This window comes from Hyalella azteca, unplaced genomic scaffold, assembly GCF_000764305.2.
Source record: "Hyalella azteca isolate HAZT.00-mixed unplaced genomic scaffold, Hazt_2.0.2 contig15593, whole genome shotgun sequence".
NCBI lineage: Eukaryota > Metazoa > Arthropoda > Malacostraca > Amphipoda > Hyalellidae > Hyalella > Hyalella azteca.
Window position 1 is genome coordinate 282624 of NW_025945436.1, and position 23092 is coordinate 305715.

At 38.0% G+C, this 23092-nt stretch overlaps 1 protein-coding gene across 3 annotated transcripts; it reads right to left on the bottom strand.

Annotated features, from left to right (window-relative positions):
* Positions 1–1420: 1420 nt before the first annotated feature.
* LOC108673560 lies at positions 1421–15676 on the bottom strand. 3 transcript variants are annotated; one of them, XM_018161419.2, is made up of 18 exons: positions 15541–15676; positions 13676–13734; positions 13343–13496; positions 12226–12385; positions 11856–11998; positions 11126–11158; positions 8998–9101; positions 8623–8748; positions 8026–8196; positions 7592–7767; positions 7132–7273; positions 6515–6701; positions 6116–6252; positions 5118–5318; positions 3592–3726; positions 3219–3385; positions 2829–3090; positions 1421–2477 (listed from the first exon to the last, which is right to left on the bottom strand). In XM_018161419.2, exons 2-18 carry the CDS (start codon positions 13725–13727, stop codon positions 2338–2340), a joined length of 2490 nt encoding a protein of 829 aa, XP_018016908.1. In that variant the 5' UTR covers positions 13728–13734; positions 15541–15676; the 3' UTR covers positions 1421–2337. The 3 variants fall into 3 exon arrangements, with proteins under 3 accessions (XP_018016908.1, XP_018016901.1, XP_018016916.1); XM_018161412.2 differs by having other exon boundaries at positions 13676–13750; XM_018161427.2 differs by lacking the exon at positions 11126–11158 and having other exon boundaries at positions 13676–13750; positions 15541–15675.
* Between the last annotated feature and the right edge of the window lie 7416 nt (positions 15677–23092).

The following is a 23092-nucleotide window of genomic DNA, read 5'->3' on the forward strand; positions in this document are numbered from 1 at the left end:
AATGGAGGTACTCATCCTTGGCAGGAACCTTGCCTGAAGATTGATTTGCCTACAACGGCCGTAACATATTCATTTGAGGCCATGAAGGTACATTTATCATTAATATTCCGTAATGGCGATAAAATCACTAATAATCAAAAAATATGTTCTCAGACTTTCATCTCGGATGTTCATTTTATAATGTTTCTAAGAGTACACGTTATTTGGAACTCGTAGGCGTAGAACTGTTCCTGTCATAAACTCGCTAGGCCTATGGAGATATTTTTCTTAGAGAGAATGCAATAAATTTTATTCCTGCACGCGAACTAATCACAAATCCAAATAGTCATAAGTAATTCATTCTTCGAAAAAATAATCAAAGTGCAAAAAATATATCTTACAATAGTTTGAATGAAGACGCTAGGAAAACTTTTACAGTGAAATTGTTTTTTAAAAATTTCGTTTACATTTACAGGTGAGACGATGGAGCTACGAAATAATGTAATTTTCACTTCCACGCCTGTAAAGATTTCTCTAATTCTAGACTCTGTGGTGCTAATAGAATCAGCATATTTTCCAATAAACTCCTACCTATATGCAATGATGAAGGTGAATGATTTCCGCACGTTTAGATTCGATTCAAAACAAACCAACATTCTAAATGTTATTATTAAAACCACATACGAAGATATAGCTATAAACTACTGGGTATCTCAGGTCATTTATTTCTTATGGGTCTGGCAACTCATTTTACATTTAACAATGTTTTAAAAAGCTCCGCGGAGTCGAAGAAATCACATGTATTCACCCGACAAATCCTGCCGCAGCACTAGCTGCCCTGCCGCCATGACACTGCAGCTTTAAAAACCTTGAATTTAAAAGATTCAGGTCACACACTAGCCAGGTTTGTATGAAAATTATTGCTGCACTCGGTTGCGCGCACAAAATGTTTATTCTGTAGGAGTTAAGTATAAATTATATTTGCAAACACGAACATATTTTTTAACTTTTCATAATGAGGAAATCTTGCTCAGATAACAATAAATCAATTGCTAATTTTTTTATACATTGTCAAGTTTTTCAAGTTGATTGAGTTAAGGTGTATGAGAGCAAGGGAAATTGAATGCGTATTAAAAAAAGCACAGATCATTTCCGTACACCAATAAATTGCTCGCGTGAAAACTTAATCAGAATTGCAATTTTTTTCATATTCCTCGGCTTCATGAATTGAAACGTATAGGTATGCACCGCATCTATAATTTGTTCATGTAGCCTGCATCACATTGTTAGGTGTGATCATGTTTTGCGTACTGAATAACTAAATGTTCGCTTGGATTCATATACACAAGGAAATGATTGACTAGGCTGCAGTTCGCCATCACATATAAAAATAAGTCCACATATGAAGATTGAGGCCTTGGAAAAAGCAAACTAAGATTCGCAAATCTCTATCATTTATTCTATAAAATCAAGTTGAACATTTGTTTTAGTTTCCTACTTCACTCCTGTTCAATAATCAGTTCAAATATGTTATATGCAACTTTAACTCTGAATGTCTCTCATTGATAATCAGTATAAAAAATAATCGAAACAACACCAATTAAATTAATTGTATATCCATACAATTCTCTTACAATAGTCAAATTTCATTTGCTCTAAATAATGCAATCCATATGATTTTACTTAATGTTCTTAACTTAAGTTATATAAAATCTACTTTTACTAGTTAATCTATTTTGTTTTGAACCACAAGCGGGTTAGAAAATATTTCAATGAAATAAGCGCAATAAGAAATAGTACCATGCACTAAACGTCGCAGTTATTTCTACCTGTCAGTAAATCATAAAATTTAATTGTAGAAGTTCCCCACACATTAATTATTCAACAATCAATATCCATTTTTTCGAATTTTTCGCCGCCGCTGTCTATGTCCAACAGTTGTAGTTATAATTAGCCCTGGATCACATTTCATCGTAAATGAAAATCACGAAAAACTATTGAGCAACAACGTTTGTTAAGAATAGAGAGCGCAAACTTCCTCTTGGCTTTGGAAAGCAGATAAAGTGAGGGTGTAACTCACGAAAGATGAGTAAATAAACAGAAAAAACTTTGCAACAAAAACATGAAGTTTGGTGCAGTAATGAAGCTTTAAATATGAGCATAAGTGTTGTCAAATTAGACTTAGCAAGAAATGTTTATCAATTGAATTTGTAAACATAAACTTCTTCAGTCAGTTAGTACAAGAAATAGAAAGAAATTAATGAAAGCTGCTCTGGGCATAATTTTTTGGTATCATGGTACAGGTAGGAATGGAATTTGTAATAAATTTGTGCGAGTGTTTCGTAATTTACTGAAGTTTTAGCGGAAGTAGTGCTGTACAATGGCGAGCACGAGCAGCAGAAGAGCTGGAGCCGCGGATGACGCACCGCAAATCATGCCCTTGTGGGTCAGCTCGTACTTGATCTGGTGGGGGTACTCGCACAGAGTGCTGTCGCTCCCTGGGGGACACCATTGCAATTATTATACATCTAAAGCCGAGGAATTACGTAAAAATGCAGGCGGAGTTCCCTCAACAAGTGAAAACTTTATCCACAAAAAAAAACTGAATAAAAAATGAAAAAAAAAAAAACAGAGCAAAAACTCGATTTCAAATGAAATTTCTGAGTCTCAAGTTGGGATGATTTTTATATAAAAACTGAAATGTCGTCTAAAAGAAATTTCACCCCGTAAAATACATCTCTTTAAATCTACCGCTCGTTACCTATAAGGGACTGATACAAGCTTCAGGCATTTACAAGGTACGTCCCACTCTTGGTATATGAGGAGGCATCAATAATAAGGGTACCTACCTGTGGACACGCAGCTGCCCGTGGAGGAGCTGGTGCTGAGGCCGGTGATGGACATGAAGACAGGGTTGCACTCGGTCACGTTGCGGTCACAAGGCCACTTGAAGGTAGCAGTATCTTCTTCTTCGTCATTGGGGCCTCCAACACAAATCAAAGTATCGTCATTTGGCTTAATTTTGAGGTATGGCTCAACGGTGTCAGCTTTCTTGTTCTCAAGAGCGTAATGATTAGTACGGCTAAAGCAAGTACGAACGCCGCCAGTCACCTGGGAAAGAGAAGAAAAATATTTTAAAAAGAAATAAAAAACTAAAGCTCTTCATGCAAGCAAGTGGAGTGAAAAAAACTCTACAATACAAAAAGTTTCCTTCAGGCGGTATATCAACGAAAGATTACCTTCAATTCGAATTCTTCGGAGTAGTGAAAGTTCTGCGCCGGGATGATGATGTAGGTTGTGAAGTTAGGCGTGACTGCCCCCTTGTAGTTATGATTCGACTCCTGGTAATTGTAGGTGTTGCTGCTGTTGTTGGGGTCGCAGGCAGGATAGATGAAGAATCTTGGACCTTGAAACCAGTTGTGTATTAATACGTCAAATTCCTCATTCATAAATATTATAGTTTTGAAGAACTTTACAACAAGAGATATGGAACAAAACCAAAATTTAACAATGTAATTAAAAATCTGTAAGGATTATAGGCGGGATTTATGAAGAAATGAACGACAGTTACGTCTGCACGACTGCAACCAAACTCCTTTGAAAGTAACTTACTAGTCACTACGGCGTTCAATCCCAGGTTTACCAAATCGGGCACAGACTTGCCGTTGTCTAAAATGAAGTCGTCTTCGAAACGAAGGAGGTCCTGGTAAGGGGCTTGGTTACGACCCACAAAGATGATCCTCACATCTGAGCATCAGACACGAGTTATTATCAGAAACTCCAACTTCTATATTTGAATATCTATTATCTATATATTTGGTAATGTTTCCGTATGCGGATCACGACTATATGGTTTCGTCTCTGAGAAGTATATGGTTTTGCTATTCATCCGATGCTTGCCATTGAAAATCGAGTTTATGCTTTCTCGCATCATTTGCTTTAATCTCTAAAGAATATCTAATTCAATAAACATAGGGCTAACCTGCAGCCAACTAGTTACTCTGCGACACAAGGTTACCCAGATATGTCGATTTAATATGCTGCATTAATGTACATTGTACAACTTTTCATACGCAACCTCATAAGAAACACAGAGTTAATCTGCTGTGTTAACTAGCCGAACAGCCTGTAAATTATCACACAAGATGCGTCAGTGATTGGTAACAAATGAGTGAACCTACTCGGGCAACAAATCAAGTTATCCAACTTTCTATCTCACACAACTTCAAATACTTATCTGAGTCTCACCCAATCGTTTTTGATGTTAAGTCGGAGTACCTAATGTTAAGTTTGTGTTATTTAATTGGTTACCGAACTAGTAAGTTTGGCATTATTGACTTTCTCTTATCTGCTCGTATACTGGTGTTTCCTTTTCAAATTTGGTAACTGTAAATACTATTGGCATATGTCTCTTTACGTGGGGGGGAGGAGAATAATTGAACAGTTACCGAGCGATGCAGAGGTGACCTGCTACTTGGACCACACCATCTTTAGGGTGTGGACGGGTCCACTTAGTGGACTATCTTATATTTTCCAGACTCAGTCAGTTAGACCGCCTTAGAGGGTTCATTTATGAATACCGTTGTATTTTGTAGGAGAGCTTTCAAGTGAAAAACTAATCCCCATCAAGTACGAGGGTACGCGTTATAATTCTATTTAAGCTACTTCGTTTCAACTTATGCTCCATCGAAACAATTTTCGAGTAACGCCGTGCGACATGTTTATCCAGAAGGGGCTGATAAAAGAAACATGCGCTAGTAGTGTTTCGAAACATGCATATATGGTAGCATCTATACAATTTCGAACTCCTACTCGAGTCCTTGAAAATGGGTTATTCAATGTATTCAATGATAGGCTATTCAATGAATATTCAACTATTCAATGCAAACAAATTATGAAGGTGTATGTATATGATCACAGTATTCAAACACACCAACTAATAAAGTTAGGAGAAAAGTACATATTACATCCAATGATAAAAACACATTACGAATTGTGAATCATGTCTGGTGGCAACTGAATTACTCATTTACGCAATATAGTGGTCACTATTACTGCATCGTTCGCTCATAATAACATACCTCCGAATTACTTATAATAAATGCAGATGCTACTAGAAAATCGAAACTAGTTCTGACCTGGAAACTTTTTCCTGAACTCCACAGTTTCGTTCTTGACGTCTCCAGGCTGGGAGCCGTACACCTGCCACAAGATCACCTGACTTCGGCCACTCGAAGTTTCCAAGTCGGATTTGGCTTTGTCGTACTGCTGCGTGTAGAACTTCGTGAGAGAAGACAACACCTTGCTGATGCTGTCCGTGCCGCCGACCGAGAGCGTTGCTGAGCATTCACAACGTCAATTAAATGAGAAAATTCATAATTTTCAGCCTCCTAAGGTCGATAATTTTTCTTTAAACTTATTTACAATTTGTATGGTAATATTTATGATCAAATTTGAAAAGCATTTAGAAACGTTTGCTGAAATTATTAGAACGGTTATGTTTGAAGCAATGAACTTGTGGGTTTGGGTGTCGAAATTTATTTTAATGGACTAAGATGTGGATGATTTGCAATTTATTTTTTACAAATATTTATTTATATAAACAATAACAAACGAAAGGGGTAATAATTAAAATTATGGGGAATAAATTAATACAATAACGACTTGCAGGTACGTTACTCTGTTTTAAGAACATGGCGGTCAAGCCCCCAGGAATGTAAGCCAACGTTTAACTTCACAAATATTCAATAATATCTTCATTGCAGTACACCAACAAACCCAAAAAAATACTGCATGTTAACGGCATCAACAAAATATTAAGACCACATTAAAATAAATTTGTCGTCATTTTTTGTAGAAAATAAATACGAATATTTTTTATACAAAGAATTTAAACTATTTAGGGGGCTTAAGAATATTTTATTGGGGGGCTGAAGCTGCAATAAAATAGGCCTAATGACGTCTCTGGTGAGTAGGATTCAACTGATGATCAAAACAGCCCAAAATTCTATGGCTAAGCCTAAATCTGCTTGTGGTACGTGAACCTTATGTGGAACATTTTACTAGATGGAGAATCAAATTTATTTTTTAGTTTTGCGGTGCTTCATCCCAACTAACGAAACATCGAGTAACTCACTGTCGGAGGTGAAGTTGCATGCCCAGTCCCCGACGTTGGTAAGGTTGGTGAGTTCGAGGAGCCACTGACCGTCCTGACCTCTCACCACGCCCAGCCTGGAGCGACTGTAACTAACACCCAAGCGTCTCGCCACGTCCCTGCACGCAATTGTGAGTCTTCATTCATTTCTCTGTTCATGCAATATACGTTTCATGACGTTGTATGTATATACCGGTCTCGAACTTGGACATTACTGAGCAACGAAAGCCTTGAATTCGCTAGAACCTAAGTGTTGTTCGAGTGCGTATGCAAGTTCAAATATTTTGTAAGCTTCTTTTATCCATTTAGCTTAATTGACCAAATTAAGTGCTATCAAAGAAACTCATTCTAGGATTAAGAAAAAAAATTAAATGGCCTTACGCGATCATTTGTCGCTGGTTCCTTGCGTCATCGTTTCCACCCTGGCCGGAGTAGACGGCGATGAGGTCCGCCATTCCCTCGCTGGCTGGCAAGTCGTTACTCAGCACTGAGCTGCCGAAGCCGCCGCTTGTGGTCGAGGAGCCGTACAAGCATTGGTTGTAGCCTTCGTCGTCGTATCTGTAGCTCTCTGATGAACGTAGTAAATTAAAATGAGCGCAAACTTGTCAAACAGGTATAATTATGTGTCGTGCCATTGGTTCATCGGTTGACGGTTATTTACATGAATGAATATCAACTGCTATCAGATAAATTTAATTTAATTCTCATTGTAATGAGCAGATTGTTAACATGATACGATACAAAAATCTACGAAACAAAAATTTAATACAACGAAATCAAGTAATTCGAGTTTCTAAGCTAAAATATTATTTACAAATTGTGTAAAGAAGGGTTTTCAAAATACTCCTACAGTGAAAATATTGTGAATCACATTGATAATTTTCCCGCTCGTGCTTGGAAGCTAGGTTAACCAAGCATCATCTAACAATGATCTTTATTATTTATTGTCCCTCTCTATGCTATCACGGCTAAAGCTTCACTTTCTTCAAAATACTAACTTATAAAATCCTCCATTCCCTTGAAAGCAGGACTCAATAACTGCTTGAAATCTGTTTCAATCTCCGATAAAGTCTCGGCCATTTCCACCTTATCCTTGATGGTAGGAAACACGCTTTGGTAAGCGTACATGAAGTTCAGAGCCTGCATGTGGAGAGAAAAAAAACATCAATCGATTAATTGCTTTTTTCTTTGAGTTGATAATAATATGTAATCGTTATTAATAACTATATCATAAACTGTAATGTATTATCATAACAAGCTTGCATGTCTTATGAACAATTTAATTCGCTACTTGTGCGTCACTTACGAGAATATTAAAAAGTCATGACACAAAAATAACCGCATGCATTGAAATGCTGAATTCATTCATGAGTCACAAAGTATTTGGGAAGCACAAAAAATATAATATTATTTTAATGCTCAAATTAACGCATTATTATTCTGTATAACAGAACGCACCTGGTCTTGAATTTCAGTCCTGTCCAGCAGTGAGTAAAGACTAAGTCGGTTACACGCCTTAAATTCAGGCATGTTGGGCAGCCCTTTTTCGCTGTAGTAAAGACGAAGTAACTGCGACAGCTTCATGTTACTGAAGGATGAGCTGCTCTTGTCGTATGCGTACTTGAACAGCAACGCTATGAACAATATGAGCGTAAGTCAAAAATTCAGCCAAATAACTGATAGCTTTTTATTTGTATCTAGTATACGGAACAGTAGTAAAGAATGTGTAGACAAACATTATTATTTCATTTAAAAAAATACCAGTATTAACTCCATGAATGATTTAAATGGTTGCCTATTTTCTATCGTTGTTAGATATGGTAAAAAAATTAAGTATTTTATTAGTTATTTTGTTTTAATATTTTTCTATTTTTCATGTTATGTGAGCCCACCATCAATGCCAGCGAAGAGTTCGGCGCGTGAGAGTAGAGAATATTTGTTAGTTTCTAGGGAGTAGAATTTAGAACACGTGGTGCTGGTGTAGTAGCGACCCGGGGGACCAACGTACACAGCATTATTGGTTTCTGACCTCGTCGACATCAGAGCCACCTGTGCGAGATCACCTGGAAAATAGTGCAATTAAATATCAGAATAATTGAATGTCGGGTAAGTAGGGGATAAATATGTGTGAGCAGTAAGGGGTGATCAAAATACGATCTACTATAGAGGATGTTTTGGATCACGTAATAGACGTTAAAACGAAAAATAGAATTGGAGTTTCAGATATGCTGTGCTTGCTACTCTCACCAATACATGACCTTATATATTTTTTTTAATGCTCCTTTGCAACTTCATTTGGCTTAGATATATTTGACACACAACTGCAATTAACTAACCTATAAATCTTTTTACTACTATATTAGTTATGATTCAACTGCCTTATGGAGATTGCGGATTAAGCTTTTTAAATGCATCATTATCAAAGTACCTATTTAAAATGACTAAACCACTAACGAGACTTCAAGTAAACTAATAAGAGTCATAATTACCGGACAAAGTCGAGGCGTAAATGCCCTTGATGCTCTTGCTTTCCATCCCTGGGGGCAGGTTTTCCGCATCCGATTGCAGAACCGTTGACACGGACGCGGACGGGTTTGTCCCAATAGTCGCCAGACCTGACAATGTATCAAACGTGAGCTCAAATTCATTTATTCTTTCCGTTGCGATGACACGTAGTTTATTTGTCATCGCTGGCTTAACTTTACTAAACTAGATATTTTTTCCCCTGAATTAGAGTAATGCTTTAGTGTAATATCAAAATTGTCTCGTGAAATTTCGAGTCAAATTTTAATGTAATCCTGCTTAATACTACAACTAGAAGAAGCGGGACAATGTTTTATCTGTCGAGACGTCGGGTTGCTCACCAGCGATGAGAGTCCCTGCCGCCACCGGACCGTACGGTGTCTCCATGACGCCCAACTCAGTGGCGTGCACCGCTGGCTCGAACTGATCGAGCCCTCGGGTGTTCCTAAGCACAACAAAGATTGTCATGATTGTCTCTCACCAAAGATTGCCATGTTTTTGTCTCACCAAAGATTGTCATGATTGCCTTTCACCAAAGATTGCCATGATTGCCTCTCACCAAAGATTGCTATGTTTTTGTCTCACCAAAGATACAAAAAATAAAACAGCCAAAAGAAAGCATGTCAAGACAACGTAATGATATGCAAAATGATCTTACTAAAACTTTGCGCATGCACGATTTTAGCGCATGTCACTGAAAGTTCTAACAAACGCTTATGGCAATATCGATCTGTCTGATTTTTGGTGGAGAGATGGAGAAAAAACATAGGGAACAAATCCTGACCTTTCAAATTTTTTTACCTCTGTTACTTTTCGAGTTACAGCCATTCAAAGTTGAATATCGTTTTTTAGACACCCGGTATAGAGCTGAAGATGAAGCATGAAGTAAACTTTTAGACTGCCTAAATCAAATTATGTCTTTTGCTTAAAATTATCAATTACGCATTTTTAAGCCAAGGGAAAATTTTTAATTTCATCACGGTTATTATTCTACTGCAATCAGAAAAAAATAAGCATAGAGAAGGGAAAAATTCAATCATTGTCAAGCACTTGTGCTCTAACCTACAGGGTGTCCCAAAAAAACGATACTCAACTTTGAATGGCTGTAACTCAAAAAGTAATAGAGTTAAAAAATTAAGAAGGTCAGGATTTGTTTCCTGTGTTTTTATGCATCTCTCCACCAAAAATCAGACAGATCGATGTAGCCAGAAGCGTTTGATAGAACTTTCAGTGACATGTGCTAAAATCGCGCTTGCGCAAAGTTTTAGTAAGATCTTTTTGCATAATCATTACGTTGTCTAGACATGTTTTCTTTTAGCTGTTTCATTTTTTGTATCTTTGATGTGACAAAAACAAGGCAATCTTTGGTGAGAGACAATCATGACAATCTTTGGTGAGACACAATCATGAAAATCTTTGGTTAGACACAATCATGGCAATCTTTGGAGAAAGACAATCATGGCAATCTTTGGTGAGACACAATCATGGCACTCTTTGGTGAGAGGAAATCATGACAATCTTTGGTGAGAGACAATCATGACAATCTTTGTTGAGACAAAAACATGGCAATCTTTGGTGAGAGACAATCATGGCAATCTTTGGTGAGAGGGAATTTTAAAACCAAAGATTGCCTCTCACCAAAGATTGCCTCTCACCAAAGATTGTCATGTTTTTGTCTCACCAAAAATACAAAAAATAAAACAGCGAAAATAAAACATGTCAAGACAATGTAATGATTATGCAAAATGATCTTACTAAAACTTTGCGCAAGCATAATTTTAGCACATGTCACTGAAAGTTCTATCAAACGCTTATGGCAACATCGATCTGTCTGATTTTTGGTGGAGAGATGCAAAAAACATAGGGAACAAATCCTGACCTTCCAAAAATTTTCAACTCTATTACTTATTTAGTTACAGCCATTCAAAGTTGAGTATCGTTTTTTTTGGACACCCTGTATAATAATAGTTCAATAATAAGAAAAATGTGTACATGTTCTTAGGCAGGAGTTAGCGTCTCTGATCCGAGACTTGAAGCTGCTACTGTGTAGCACGCGAAGCAAAAGTGCAGGAACGTGCTGAATCTTGCAACAGAATTATACTCAACTCACAATAGTCTAAGCATGCGAGGTCATATTGAAGATCGAATTTAAATATTTCGCTTGTTTTTTTAGCATTCTACAATAAATTATTAAATTATTGTTCAAATCACGAGTCCCGATTATAAGGCTCATATCAAAAATCAGGAATATGGCAAAAATAAGATTTTAAACCCAATGTCTTCTCACTAGCTGCGTGTATGGCGCGAGCATATGTCAGAGTTCAAAAATTGATTGAATAGGTAAATTGTTGTTATACTTTTTAAATATATTAGGCCGTCATTGGTACTGAATGATCGCAGAGTAAGTAAAGCACCGATAGTTTTGTTGGCACACAGAGAAAATGCAAAGAAACCAACGCATGCACTCACTTAGGCGGGTCGTCTCTTCGAACTCTTCCCAACCTGACGAATAACCAAATAAACGATGAAACGCATTAATGGATGATTCAGTGAAATCAAGCGTTAATTTAACGTTTCATGTTTGTATGTTTTGTTCATCTAAATGAAGGATTATAATCTCTTTCAAGTTTGAGATAATGAGTATGGACATCAATCGACAATTGTCACTTCGTCACCACCGATTTCAGCAATCTCATTCAAGTCAAATTGTCGTGACATACACAATGCGAGACGATTCTATTCACATTATGGGACGATTCTTGTCTCAACTTGGGACAATCATTGTCACAAAGTGAATCGATTCTTGTCACAATGTGTGATGACTCACTGGTTACATTTTGGACATTATATGTATCATATCCGCAGGCAGACCAAGGATTTGTGTAATGTGCCATATGCAAGATAACTACTAACTAAAATTTTTACGAATTATTTTAAAAATGGAACAAGTATCAAGTTTGAAGAGAATTAATTTAGTTTAGAGATCTAAGGCAAATAAAAATTCTTGTTACATCATATTTGCCATGAAATTCAAGGCATCAGCGAGAGAACACAATCCAGGCACATAGCTTTTAAATTCAATACCTATAAAAAGTTGTAGGAATATAATAGTTAAGATTTGTATTGTAATTAATGTTTGTGAATGAACTTCTTGCCCTATGCAAATCTATTTTCAAGAACAAAGTAAATTATGGCTCACGTCTTAGTGTTGTATGAGGAAGAAGAAGATCCGCTGCTCTTATCGCCGCGGTTTTTGCGGCTTATTGTGCCGTCCCAAACGTCATCTGCGTGGTCGAACGGATACGTGTCCGTGCTGTGCGACATGAGCATGTGTAGACCACACTGTAACAACATTCAATAGTTAGCGTTCACTTTTTATGGTGAATCCAGTTATGAAATCAGTTCAATTCGTTGACAAAGTCTGACAAAAGATCTTACATTTGAACTACACTACTACAGTATTTCTACACTTCGAGTAAAGTTTTATAACTTCCTATACAGCGTTTCTACTCGATCACATGGGCTTCTTAGAAAATAAGGAGAAAATAAATTTTTAAAACAGATAAAACCTCTTCTCTGCCGTCAAAAGTTCCGGGGGGAAAATCTTCAGTAGGCCGAGTGATTTTTTCAGTAATTTTTTCCTTTTCGGTCTCCTTATCCACCTCCCCAAGCACCCAGGCCTCGATCATACCAGACTTGGGTCGGTAGACCATGCCGTTCGTGCGATATCTGTGATAAATTGAATTAATAACTAAAATGGGTTAAATGCATCGTTCCTCAACTGATCATCACTAATATTACGAGACACTAAATATTATTACGAAAACATTAAATAACAGAAGCGAGAAGTGTCCTACCTACGTGCTGTTTTGTACGATCGTCTACAAGCGAGAATTTTAGACGAGCGTTATGTCGGTGGCAATCTAAGTAGCTTTAGAATAGAATAGAAGTGTCGGCACTGAAGAAATAGGCCCATGGCCTGTTGCCGATTCTTGTAGGTACGTTTCGTGACTTGTTTCACAAGGGATCCAGTCTTTGGAACTCGATCTTTCCATAACCGACGATTGATTGAGATAGCTGCTGGACTTGTTGCCTGGTCCGTAATTTGCTAGGCATTTAAAGACTGAACATATGCTCCTGCATAGCCTCTTCTAGTCTGTTCTTGGAGGCGTTCATACTCGGAGCGTCAACGATGCTATCAGGGAGGCTGTTCCACATGTCAGTGACTCGAAGCGAGAAAAAATGTTGTCTCATGGATGTGTTACAACGCAGTTTTTTTTAGTTTATAGCCGTGGCCCCTGGTGTTGGTTCTTGTTTCAAATTCAAGTAATCCTTCTGGGACCTTGTATAAACCGTGAGTATACTTGTATACTTCAATGAGGTAAGGAGGTAAGTCAAATCCATCATGGTCGATAGCGCTGCGTGGATTATTGTTCTTGTCTTCAAACCTGCTGAGCTGCCCGCGTTCTATCAAACGAATTGTCCACCTATACAAACTTATTAAGATGCATGTAGATCCATTTGTGAAATTTAACAACTTTTCCCAAATTCTCCATATAAAAAAATAATTCGAGCAAAAAAAAAATAAAGTACGTTAGATTGAATTCACAACTGTCTAGCTGTTTTCGATTGCTGTGAATTTTGGACCTGAATCCCAAGTGGGCCAGCACAATATTGTTGACTTACCTTTTGATGATCATCTCGGCCAGAGTGTCGATGTTGGTGTAAGAAGTGGTTCGCTCGTATTTCTCCAGCAGGGCGACGAGGTTGTCGAGGGTGTTGGGCATCCTATTCTCAACCGGCACATCGTAGCACGGGTAGTGATTGAAGTTTGCGGTATCTGTGTAATGGAAAGTTTAAGAAATCAAATAGCTAATTATAGTTATATACGTATAGTAGCTATATAAACTCCATCGCTGCAACGTTTCATTATGTAATTTAATGACTTTTTTCTATTAGTTTCGTTCAGAACCGGTAGGAGTCATGCGGTAAAATAAATCAACGCAGAATAAGACTCACCCTGCGCCGCGACGCACACGACGAGCAGCGCCGCTAGTGTCCACCACCTCATGATGTTTCTGTTAGGATGCGGTCCTGTTATCAGGGCACATTGTACAAATAAAATTATTTAATACAGTAAATAAGAAACATGATCTAGTATTTTGTTCTTGCAGAAAAAACTTGTTAAATCGAATATTAAATATGGCAAGTGAATTTAAACATTGTTGGATAGAAGAATGTGAAATGAGTTCAACGATTTTTGTTGTATATGTTACGGGCCATAGTAAAATATACGAGTACATCAATCTCCGTCCCAACATTTTTCGGAAGTTAGGCATTACATGGGATTTATGCATTGATTTGCAACTCTGATTGATGGTAATTCATGAATATTGGTTTCTAATACTCACTGCCATGTTAGTGATTTTAAATGAACTACATACGTGGAATCAGTTAAACATTTATCGGTGTCGCGGCATTTTGAAATTAGTTTTTCACATTAGCGAAATAATTAACTCTCCTATTCTCCCATGTATGCCCTTAACCTATTGTATATGCATGTTTATTCAAGCGATCTACGTTTATCTTGCCCGAATATCAATAATGCCGCTACAAATATGCCATCAGAAGATGGGAAATAAAATATGAAAAAATTACTGCTTTTCAATTTAAAATGGCCTTAATAATTCTTCAATCATCCAACTGCCCTTGTTTTTACCGCAACGAGAACCGCAAGGCACAAGAGCATTAATTATACGGTGAATAATTGAGCTTAAAACTCAAGTATGTATATTCCGTGGCCAGTTTTCTTTTTTTCCGCAAGTGTAATAATTAATCATCATATACTTTAATTATGGAATACACTGGTATAATACATGCATGGGAGACGAGTGGTCGCTGGCAGCTCACACGACCTGATACATCAGTGGAGTATCAGCCGATTAGATAAAGACTGATAAGAGTGACTAACTTAGATGCTACACCAGGAATTGACTCATTGTGCTAAATCAAATGTGATATAAAATTATTCTCAATTAAAAAATTCATTTATGCAATCAAAACATAAGCATTTAAACCTATCATGTTGTGTTGAGTGTGTTGGAACAATTAGTTGCCATTTTGTTTTGATGGAAATAATATCAATCTATGAATATCTATGAAAATATATGAAATAATATAATAATCAATATCAATAATATGACAACATGTGTTTATCTCATGTTAATAATTGCATTATTCTTCGCTTGTCCGTAATGGAACTTTTAAGCACTTTATAATTCAGAAAGTTTAACAATGGAATAACGAAGCACAGTAACGACCGAACGATCTGGTTTTACCGGCATTATGTTGTTCGTTTAGACTTTAGAGCAAAGCTTTACATCACTCGATGAGTAAATAGTGGAATATTTTAGGCTTTAAACTAGAAATCAATTCCCTACAAAATTACTTCATTTTGGTGATTACTCGCTAGGTTTTTATTCCATGGTCATATTACTCGTTCATCATTATGACCATTTAATTACGATATCATAAAGCTCGTAAGAAAGGTGGGTGACGGAAAAGCCATATAATTGAATTATTATTAGAATTTAAACAACTTTTTGAATCCAGAAATTTATGAAGAGGGTTCATGGGTCCAAATAAATGAATCGGCATTAAAAATCACCAGAAAAATCACAGCAGCATACAACGATGCTCCTAAAAACATCGCAAGTAGCAGACAACGATGTTGAACGTGTGAAGGAGTGGCACAAATGTATGTCTTTTGTGAAGACACAACGGCTTGTGGGTGACAAATTTTATCATTCACTCATATAGAGCCCTGGAAATTTGTATAAATCCATGATACGACATTCATTATGGTTAATGTTTCTAGTACTCACAGTTATTGTAGCCCACGAAAATTTATCCAGTCGATGATATAAAATAGCTTTCCTACACCGAATTTTTTACTCAAAACTGAAAAATGGGACGTGTTCCCTGTTGTAGACACTCGCACACACTAACGAGGTTGCTTTTCCGTTACAGACCACTGTTGAATATGACTGATAGACTGATAAGATATGAAAGCAAACTGACTTCGGCCCCGCACCTCTGTGCGATGTTTAGGGCGAGCGCCTAACTACACAAGGAATCCAACGCATATGACACTTCCTGCTTTAAATGTGAACTTTTCACACAATCGCGCCATTTTCTCTTTTATGATTCTATGTGTGTAACATGGAGACAAAAATTTATGAGAACAACGTGTACTGAAGAATATTTGAAAAAATAGGTACCCATGAGACGAACTGGAAAGGAGCTAATGAAAATGTATAACGGTCTTAGAAATTTTGAGTTTAACTCAAAGTTGACGGTAATTTCTCATAAAATAAGCAGTTCTGTTCGAGAAAATATATATTATAAATAATGTGTACTTTATTTGGCATAGTATGAGCTAACTCTTATAATCATCACGTATGGATTAACCTTGTAAGTTAACTGCTTGTTTCAAATGAATCATCAATTTATTACAGAGTTTCGAACGACGAAAACTTCTGGGAACTGCGCCCAATAAAAACTCACGAGACTTAAGTCGTGTCTGACGTCGCGATAAGATAATGAACATTATCTGTCACTAAAGTCGGCATTTAGATCCGGACTCCAAAGTTTACACTCCTTGCTATCGCATTAGAACGCCTTAAATTACTATTACTTAAATCTTCAAGATATACCATCTTTTATAAACAGGAAATTGTACCGGCGCTATAAATGCAGTTTATGCTTTGCTTTATTATATGCTTTATATGCAATGAGAAGTTTTTTTTTCAAATAAAACATACTGTGGAAAAATTTGTATATAAATCAGTCATGACTCATTGTAACTGTCGATACTCACTAAATAACATGATGATAATTCATTTATTGATGGAAGTACTGATAATTCTTTAGCCTTTTCAATGAGCTATGAGTTTAAAAACTTAACGTGTATACCTATTGCCCAAAATGGTCTTAGTAGTACGTCATCGCGTATTCTGTTCACGGGTCTTCACAGCAATTCCTAACGAAATTCATTTGCTACTTGTTAGTGATTGAAGTAAATGAAAAATAATGTAACTTAATTTGCGTATCTTAAAACAGTTTTAATTACATTACATTGCCATTTTACTGGTAATGCATAACACTAGAATTATCTTACATTTCCAACCCTGTAGGGTACTCAGAGAAAGTGTCTGCTCAATGCACAAAATATTAGGAACAAATATCGGTTCAGAAGTAAATAATACATCCAGGTTTGAAGGGAAATAATATGTCAAGGTTTCTATATCGTAAATCCTGCCGTCAACATCCGGCCCACGCCACCACATTTTTATAGATTTTGAACTCCACAACCACAGTTTGTGCCCCACGCCATTGGCTGAGGCCGCAATAGATGTCTACCGCTGAACTTTACGTCGATGCATCACTTTATAGTTATAATTTTCCTAGCGCTTGAAAGAAAGCATGCGTACAACATACTGCGAGAAACCATCTTATCTCTCCAAATGATTAGCATGAAAACCTGGCCTCGAATCGAATAAGCATTTTGTACGGAATAGCTTGCCTGCATGTCGTGCCTGAAATTCTGCAAAAAATTAATTTAAGATTTTGGTTTGAAAAACTGTGACGTCGTTATTTCTAGTAGCAAAGGGCATTTGGGGCCCGCTTTCGGACCGTAAAGCTTGGTTCCCAGATTCATCATCCTTTTTCAACTATTGGCCGATGATTCAATGTAGACTCACTAATTTGTAGAGTATGAATGCTGGGGATTGACGGTGCAGAGACCGAATGCAAGAACGTTCATACACAATCTTTCTTACGTATTTAAAACGATTTCATACGTTGCTGGGTATGATTGAAATATTTCATTGTGTGATTTTTGTCTTGTAAGGCAGACTAACATGGTAGACCGGAATTATAGGAAAGCTACGTTATCGATGAAATGAATCATGCTGGTGCATGGGGGGGGGGGCAATATTGCAGTCGACATATAGGCAGTATTGGTCATCGACAGGCAACTCTGTGTAGTGGCCAGTTTGAACAATAGACTCGTGTATTTTATATTAAATGTAGAATATTAATTCCGGTTGTAGTGTTCTAGTGAGTCACTCTTATCAGTCGGTATCTTATCTGCTGATATTCCACCACTCATATCGTGTCCTGCCTTTTGCGCTACGAACGCTCGGTACCTTCGCATGAAATGCTTATGTATTTAAAAACAAAGATTTAAAAACTCGCATCTATCAAAGTTTGATGAACGGGCTAGTTGGATAAGGCTGTCCGCTGGCCTTCTCTTTTTACTGGCCCTCATTTATATTGCAACTTAGATTGCAAATAACACGTGTGAAAAGAATGGAAAGATTCAGCTTATTATCTTTTTTAAAAGTGGAGTTACGCTAACTCCACTTTTCGAAGGAACCCCATAGGAATCAGCCAAGCCTGCCCGAGATCTCGCTGCATTCAAGTTAAGAAAAAAAAATGCTTTCTTGGACTGACTTGAAACATGTCGTCAATGGATTGAGCGAAATGATGAAAAAAATAACCAGGAAGTTCATAATACAGAATCTTGATAAATTGTCAAAACTAATAGTAAAATACACACGATTTTCTTTTAAATAATAAATACAATAATAATTCCTATCAACAGGAAAAATATATCGTTAAATCTTGAAAACAGAGTAGAGAATTATGGTGAAGAACAAGATTTTCCAAGAAAAGCCAGCAGGAGTTGCGAATAAAAAATTCGCTTCTCGGTCGATATGCGCGGTGCCGTACAGCTACGGGAGCTTTGCATGTCGTAGGTGTTGTATTTTGTCTCGTACATACGTAATTAAGGTGTGTGCATAATTAACTTCCTCAAGTTGTATGTCACGAGATAGAAATAATCATTGCGTGTCTGTATTTCCTGATTGTACAAGGCAATGCTCTACTGAACAGTGGGCGTGCTAATTCGAAATTGTGAGAGTACAAGAGAATTGACGTCTTTCCTCATAACCAATAATAACAGTTGTCAATAATAAGTTTCATTTACAAACAAGAACGGATCTGTACTTCTGTCCATTAAACGATGCATATACAAGAATTTTCATCAGAATCTGGCATATTCTTCACGAATATACGAGTGCGAATGATGCATATATGACTAAAAATTAACGTATTTAGAGTCGTTAAAGGCGGTGATTGAACTGCATGTTTATCTCGGCCAGCAGCAGTTGAAGTGACAAAAATTTGGTCGTAGTTTCGATCAAATGTCGTTGGATTTTCCGCGATAAAAGAATTTATCACAGAATGAAATCTGTATGAATTGGTAGTCACTTCACAAATAGTTTTTCATATTTTGCAAGTGTACTGAAAAAAACTGTTTTCCTATAGCACGACAGAGGTGCAGCAAATTACATCACCCAAACAACAGGAATTCGATGTTTCTAGAAAGTATTCCAAACTACGTAAACTAAATACAATCACTAATCGATGTTAACACTTGTTGAACAGCGTCTTCAGATAAATTCCACGGCAGCGAGCGCCAGCGACAAAAAATGATAAATACCTACATTTTTTGTGATGCCGGCATCCACTAACTTCTTCAATAGTCCCTTGATGATATTATTCGCCATGATATTGCCCTCTCTTGACAGCTTCTTGACCAGTAACCGAGTCCTCTAGACTTTAAAAAATATATATATATATATAACTCAGTACTNGAAAGCAAAATAGAAAATTTTTGACGAGCTAAACATCACCGTTGGGAGGTTAGGTATTTACTGTATATACAAAGTTTCGTTTTAATCTGTTCGGTAGGTTGTGAAGAAATTTTTTGATCACCACGAAATTAAGCGACAAATTACCCAGCGATACGGGCCGAATATAAGGAAATGTGAAATCAAAAATGATAGTGAAATGAAAAAAAACAATCGCAAACGAAGGTAAATCAAAAAGTGTTTTATATCTAAAAAATCACTGTTTAGTAGTTAGGAATATATATTCAAAATTTCGTTCAAATCTGTTCAGTAGTTTGAAAGAATTTATTTGATCACTAGCTGCGAATGTCGGCCTGTTGCGCAATATAACTCACGAATGAAGGTTGAATTAAAAAATTTTTCACGTGCTACACATCACCGCTATGTTCTGATGAGTATATGTTCCAAGATTCATTGATCTGCGTTCATTAGTTTGGGAGATATTACTTGATAATTGAATTTGGAGATTGGTCCTGAGACCGGCCACGAGCCCGGCCATAAATTCGCCCAATACGTCCTAGGTTTCTGGTGCTGAAACAGTTGAAACAGCTGAAAAACATATTGGTTCACTAAATGGGGTTCTGTTTGTGAAATAAACAATTGTGTTTAACCTTCATTTTTTTTTAAATTGCAGCGTACTAAATTTCAAGAGAGAGGCGTATATTTTTATGTGTCTATGGGGGGGGGGGCGCTAGAAATTCACTAGGGAGACAAAGGGGGCGCCAGCCTGAAAAAGTTTGGGAACCACTGCACTACACAAAAAATAATCAGTTTATCATCCACACAGCCCCGCACGAGTAGAGCATATAGCCACGAAAGCGGCGGGATATCTTCGCATCTTAAAAGCCCTTGCCGGCACCAACTGGGGCTTCTCCAAGGAGGACATTATTTCCACCTACCGAACTTTCACGCGCCCAATCTTCAACTACATGGCCCCCATCTGGTACCCTGTCGCCTCACGCACTGCAATAGCTAGCCTTCAAACCACACAAAACACTGCACTGAGACTAGCCATCGGCTGCCTCAAAATGGCCCCGATCGCCCATCTTCACCAGGAGATACAGTATGCGTCCTTCCATTGTCCGCTCATCTGGACCTGGCTTGTGCCCAGTTCCTCGCCAGCGCACTCCAACCCTCCCATACCTCATTTCGCATCGCTTCTGCTCCCTCGGGGACCGCTCCGTGAAAGCCTCCATCCAGTCGAGGTTCGGCCACCTTGTCACACCATTTTTGGCAAATGGTATCATGCCCGCCGGTGCCTATGGAGAGGCCAACCGCTCACTCCGCAGGGAGATCGCCTCCCGAGTTGCGCCGACTGACGTCATCAACGCCGTCCTCACAGCCCCACCACCGCCGATAGCATCAGTGGAGGCCTCACTTCCTCGCCCCTACCGTTCGGCGGTATCCCAGCACCGNCCGGCGAGCGTGAAGGTCGCAACTAACAACAGCAACAACTAGTGGCTACTGTAAAAGGAAATAAAATTTCCTGGACTAAACATATTAATAATGATTACTCTAGTAGTTGAATCGCAATCTAGTGTTTTTCCGGATGCAAACTATAACGCAGGTCGCGGAGTCCCAAACCTTAGCCGATCTAATATTTTAGATGCCCATTGCTCGATCGGCTTGTGATCGGCTTACCTTACCTTGAATACCAATAACTTGAGTCAACTATACCAAGTTGGGCGTCATGTCACTCACGTGGACACTGATGCTGAGTTGATTTAAGGAGTATGTTGAGATATCTCCTGTTATCGAAAAAAAACTGACCAACTAAGCAGTCCGCCAGTCCAAGACTCCAAGTGTCTTCAAACTTCACAAACTCGAACTGTTTAGCTATTACCTAATCAAATGGCAACTGACAATTTGACAAGTAGGTAGAGTTTGACGAATCTAGAAGAAGTAGAACTGCCGGGTTTGGGTGCGGGTGGCAGTTTGGCACTGGCGTCTACTCCTAATTAGAGAATAAAATGTAATGCTCTGGAAAATTACTTCCCTTTTAGAAATACCAACAAACAGGGTAATAAGGGACAGTTTTAGGCATTTTTTATTAATAACTTCTCACTATGAAACATTTCATAAACAAATTAGGCTCATTTTAAAGGTCTTTGCGACTTGCAAGGGCTATCGTTGGTACTGCTACTGTATACCTATATCTCCGAAAAAATTCCATATGCTTTTGGTAAGGTGCCAGACTACCAGTCTGCCAGATGCAAAGTAAATGCCTCCACCTGAATTACCCCTGGGAATGGCCAACGGGTAATAAGGGACACTACACTTGAAATAAACCTAATTTAAAAATTCTTGAAGCATGCCGAGACTAGCTGAGTGACAGTGAGTGTGCGGTGTTAGGTGTGCCTAATTATCCATTACTAACTAGGCCTACTCTGAACTCTGAAGTCCTTTTCTTCCTTTGTAGTATTGTAGGGTAAACGCGGTATATTCCGACATTGTAGGTAATTCCGTCACTTCTCTAGTTTTTCCTTTATATTAAGCTTTGTTTTAGTTCCATGCGTTCATAATCATTGATGGTTGAAATGGTGACGTCATACATTTGCGTGTCAGATATATATATTTATCAATGTATATCTTTATGTTTATGTAACACTATTTATGTACCGATATTTATGTAATAATATTATGCTATAATCTTTGTCATGCAGTGCTGTTTATTATGAACCTAAAATACGGCACCACTGTCTGCTAGGATGTGGCGTCAAAAACCACCCAGTGTGAAAGATTACATTGAATACCATTGCAAGCTAAAGTGTCGCGGCAAATCTACCGCCGCTGTTTTAGCGCGACACACGCTGGCGTCAAGTTCTACGCCGCAGTAAATGCAGTCGTGTGTGAACAGCTGTGTACATTTCGTATGTCCGCTAAGGTTCGGCAGTAAATACTGTCGGACGCTGGCAGTATTTACTGCCCTGTGTGAAAGGGGCCTTAGGCCAGAAGAGGTTAGGCCGGAGTAGGTACAGCCGGATGTGGAGCTACTTACTTCTGAGCGAGCATGCTTAACCAGTGGCTGAAGACCTACTGCGCGATTATCTTTCAGCTGTGTGTTGCTTGTCTGGATTACGGAGTTCAAGCGTAGTCTACGGCTTCTAGTTCTGAGGCTGAGTGATGTTTATGCATTGTGAAGCTATGCGTTGGTTCCAGGGCAGAGATTAACGAAACTTCGCTAAGTTCACGTAACTTTTCGTACATACGTTCAAAAAGTTACGTATGGCGTAAGTCAGTCAAAATTTGGCATTAACAAAACTGTCTTACGCATGACTCATCTGAAAAGGTATTATCGAAACCATCCAACTAACTGACCAATCAGAGGCTTTGGATTTGCTGTTCCTAGCACCTGTCGACTCAGTGCGCAGAGCGCGTGGATGGAAGGAGGTTGTGTCGTGTCAGCGGCATCAGCGTAGACTGACTAGGGTGCATATGGAGAAATAAGTGTGACGTTATCCAAATAGCAATGCACTTCTTGTGATCATTCATCAATATTTCTTGCAATCAGGGCAAAAAAATTGCACTATTCCCATTCAAAACTAGAAGACTTTTTAGAGAGACCTAGAATTTAGAAAATTTTATGAGTTGGAGTTGTGACTGTCAGAGAAAAAAAGAAATACGTGTACGGTGCTAAAAAAAATGGTTGGCTTGTCAACCTCCACATAATTTTGAATCA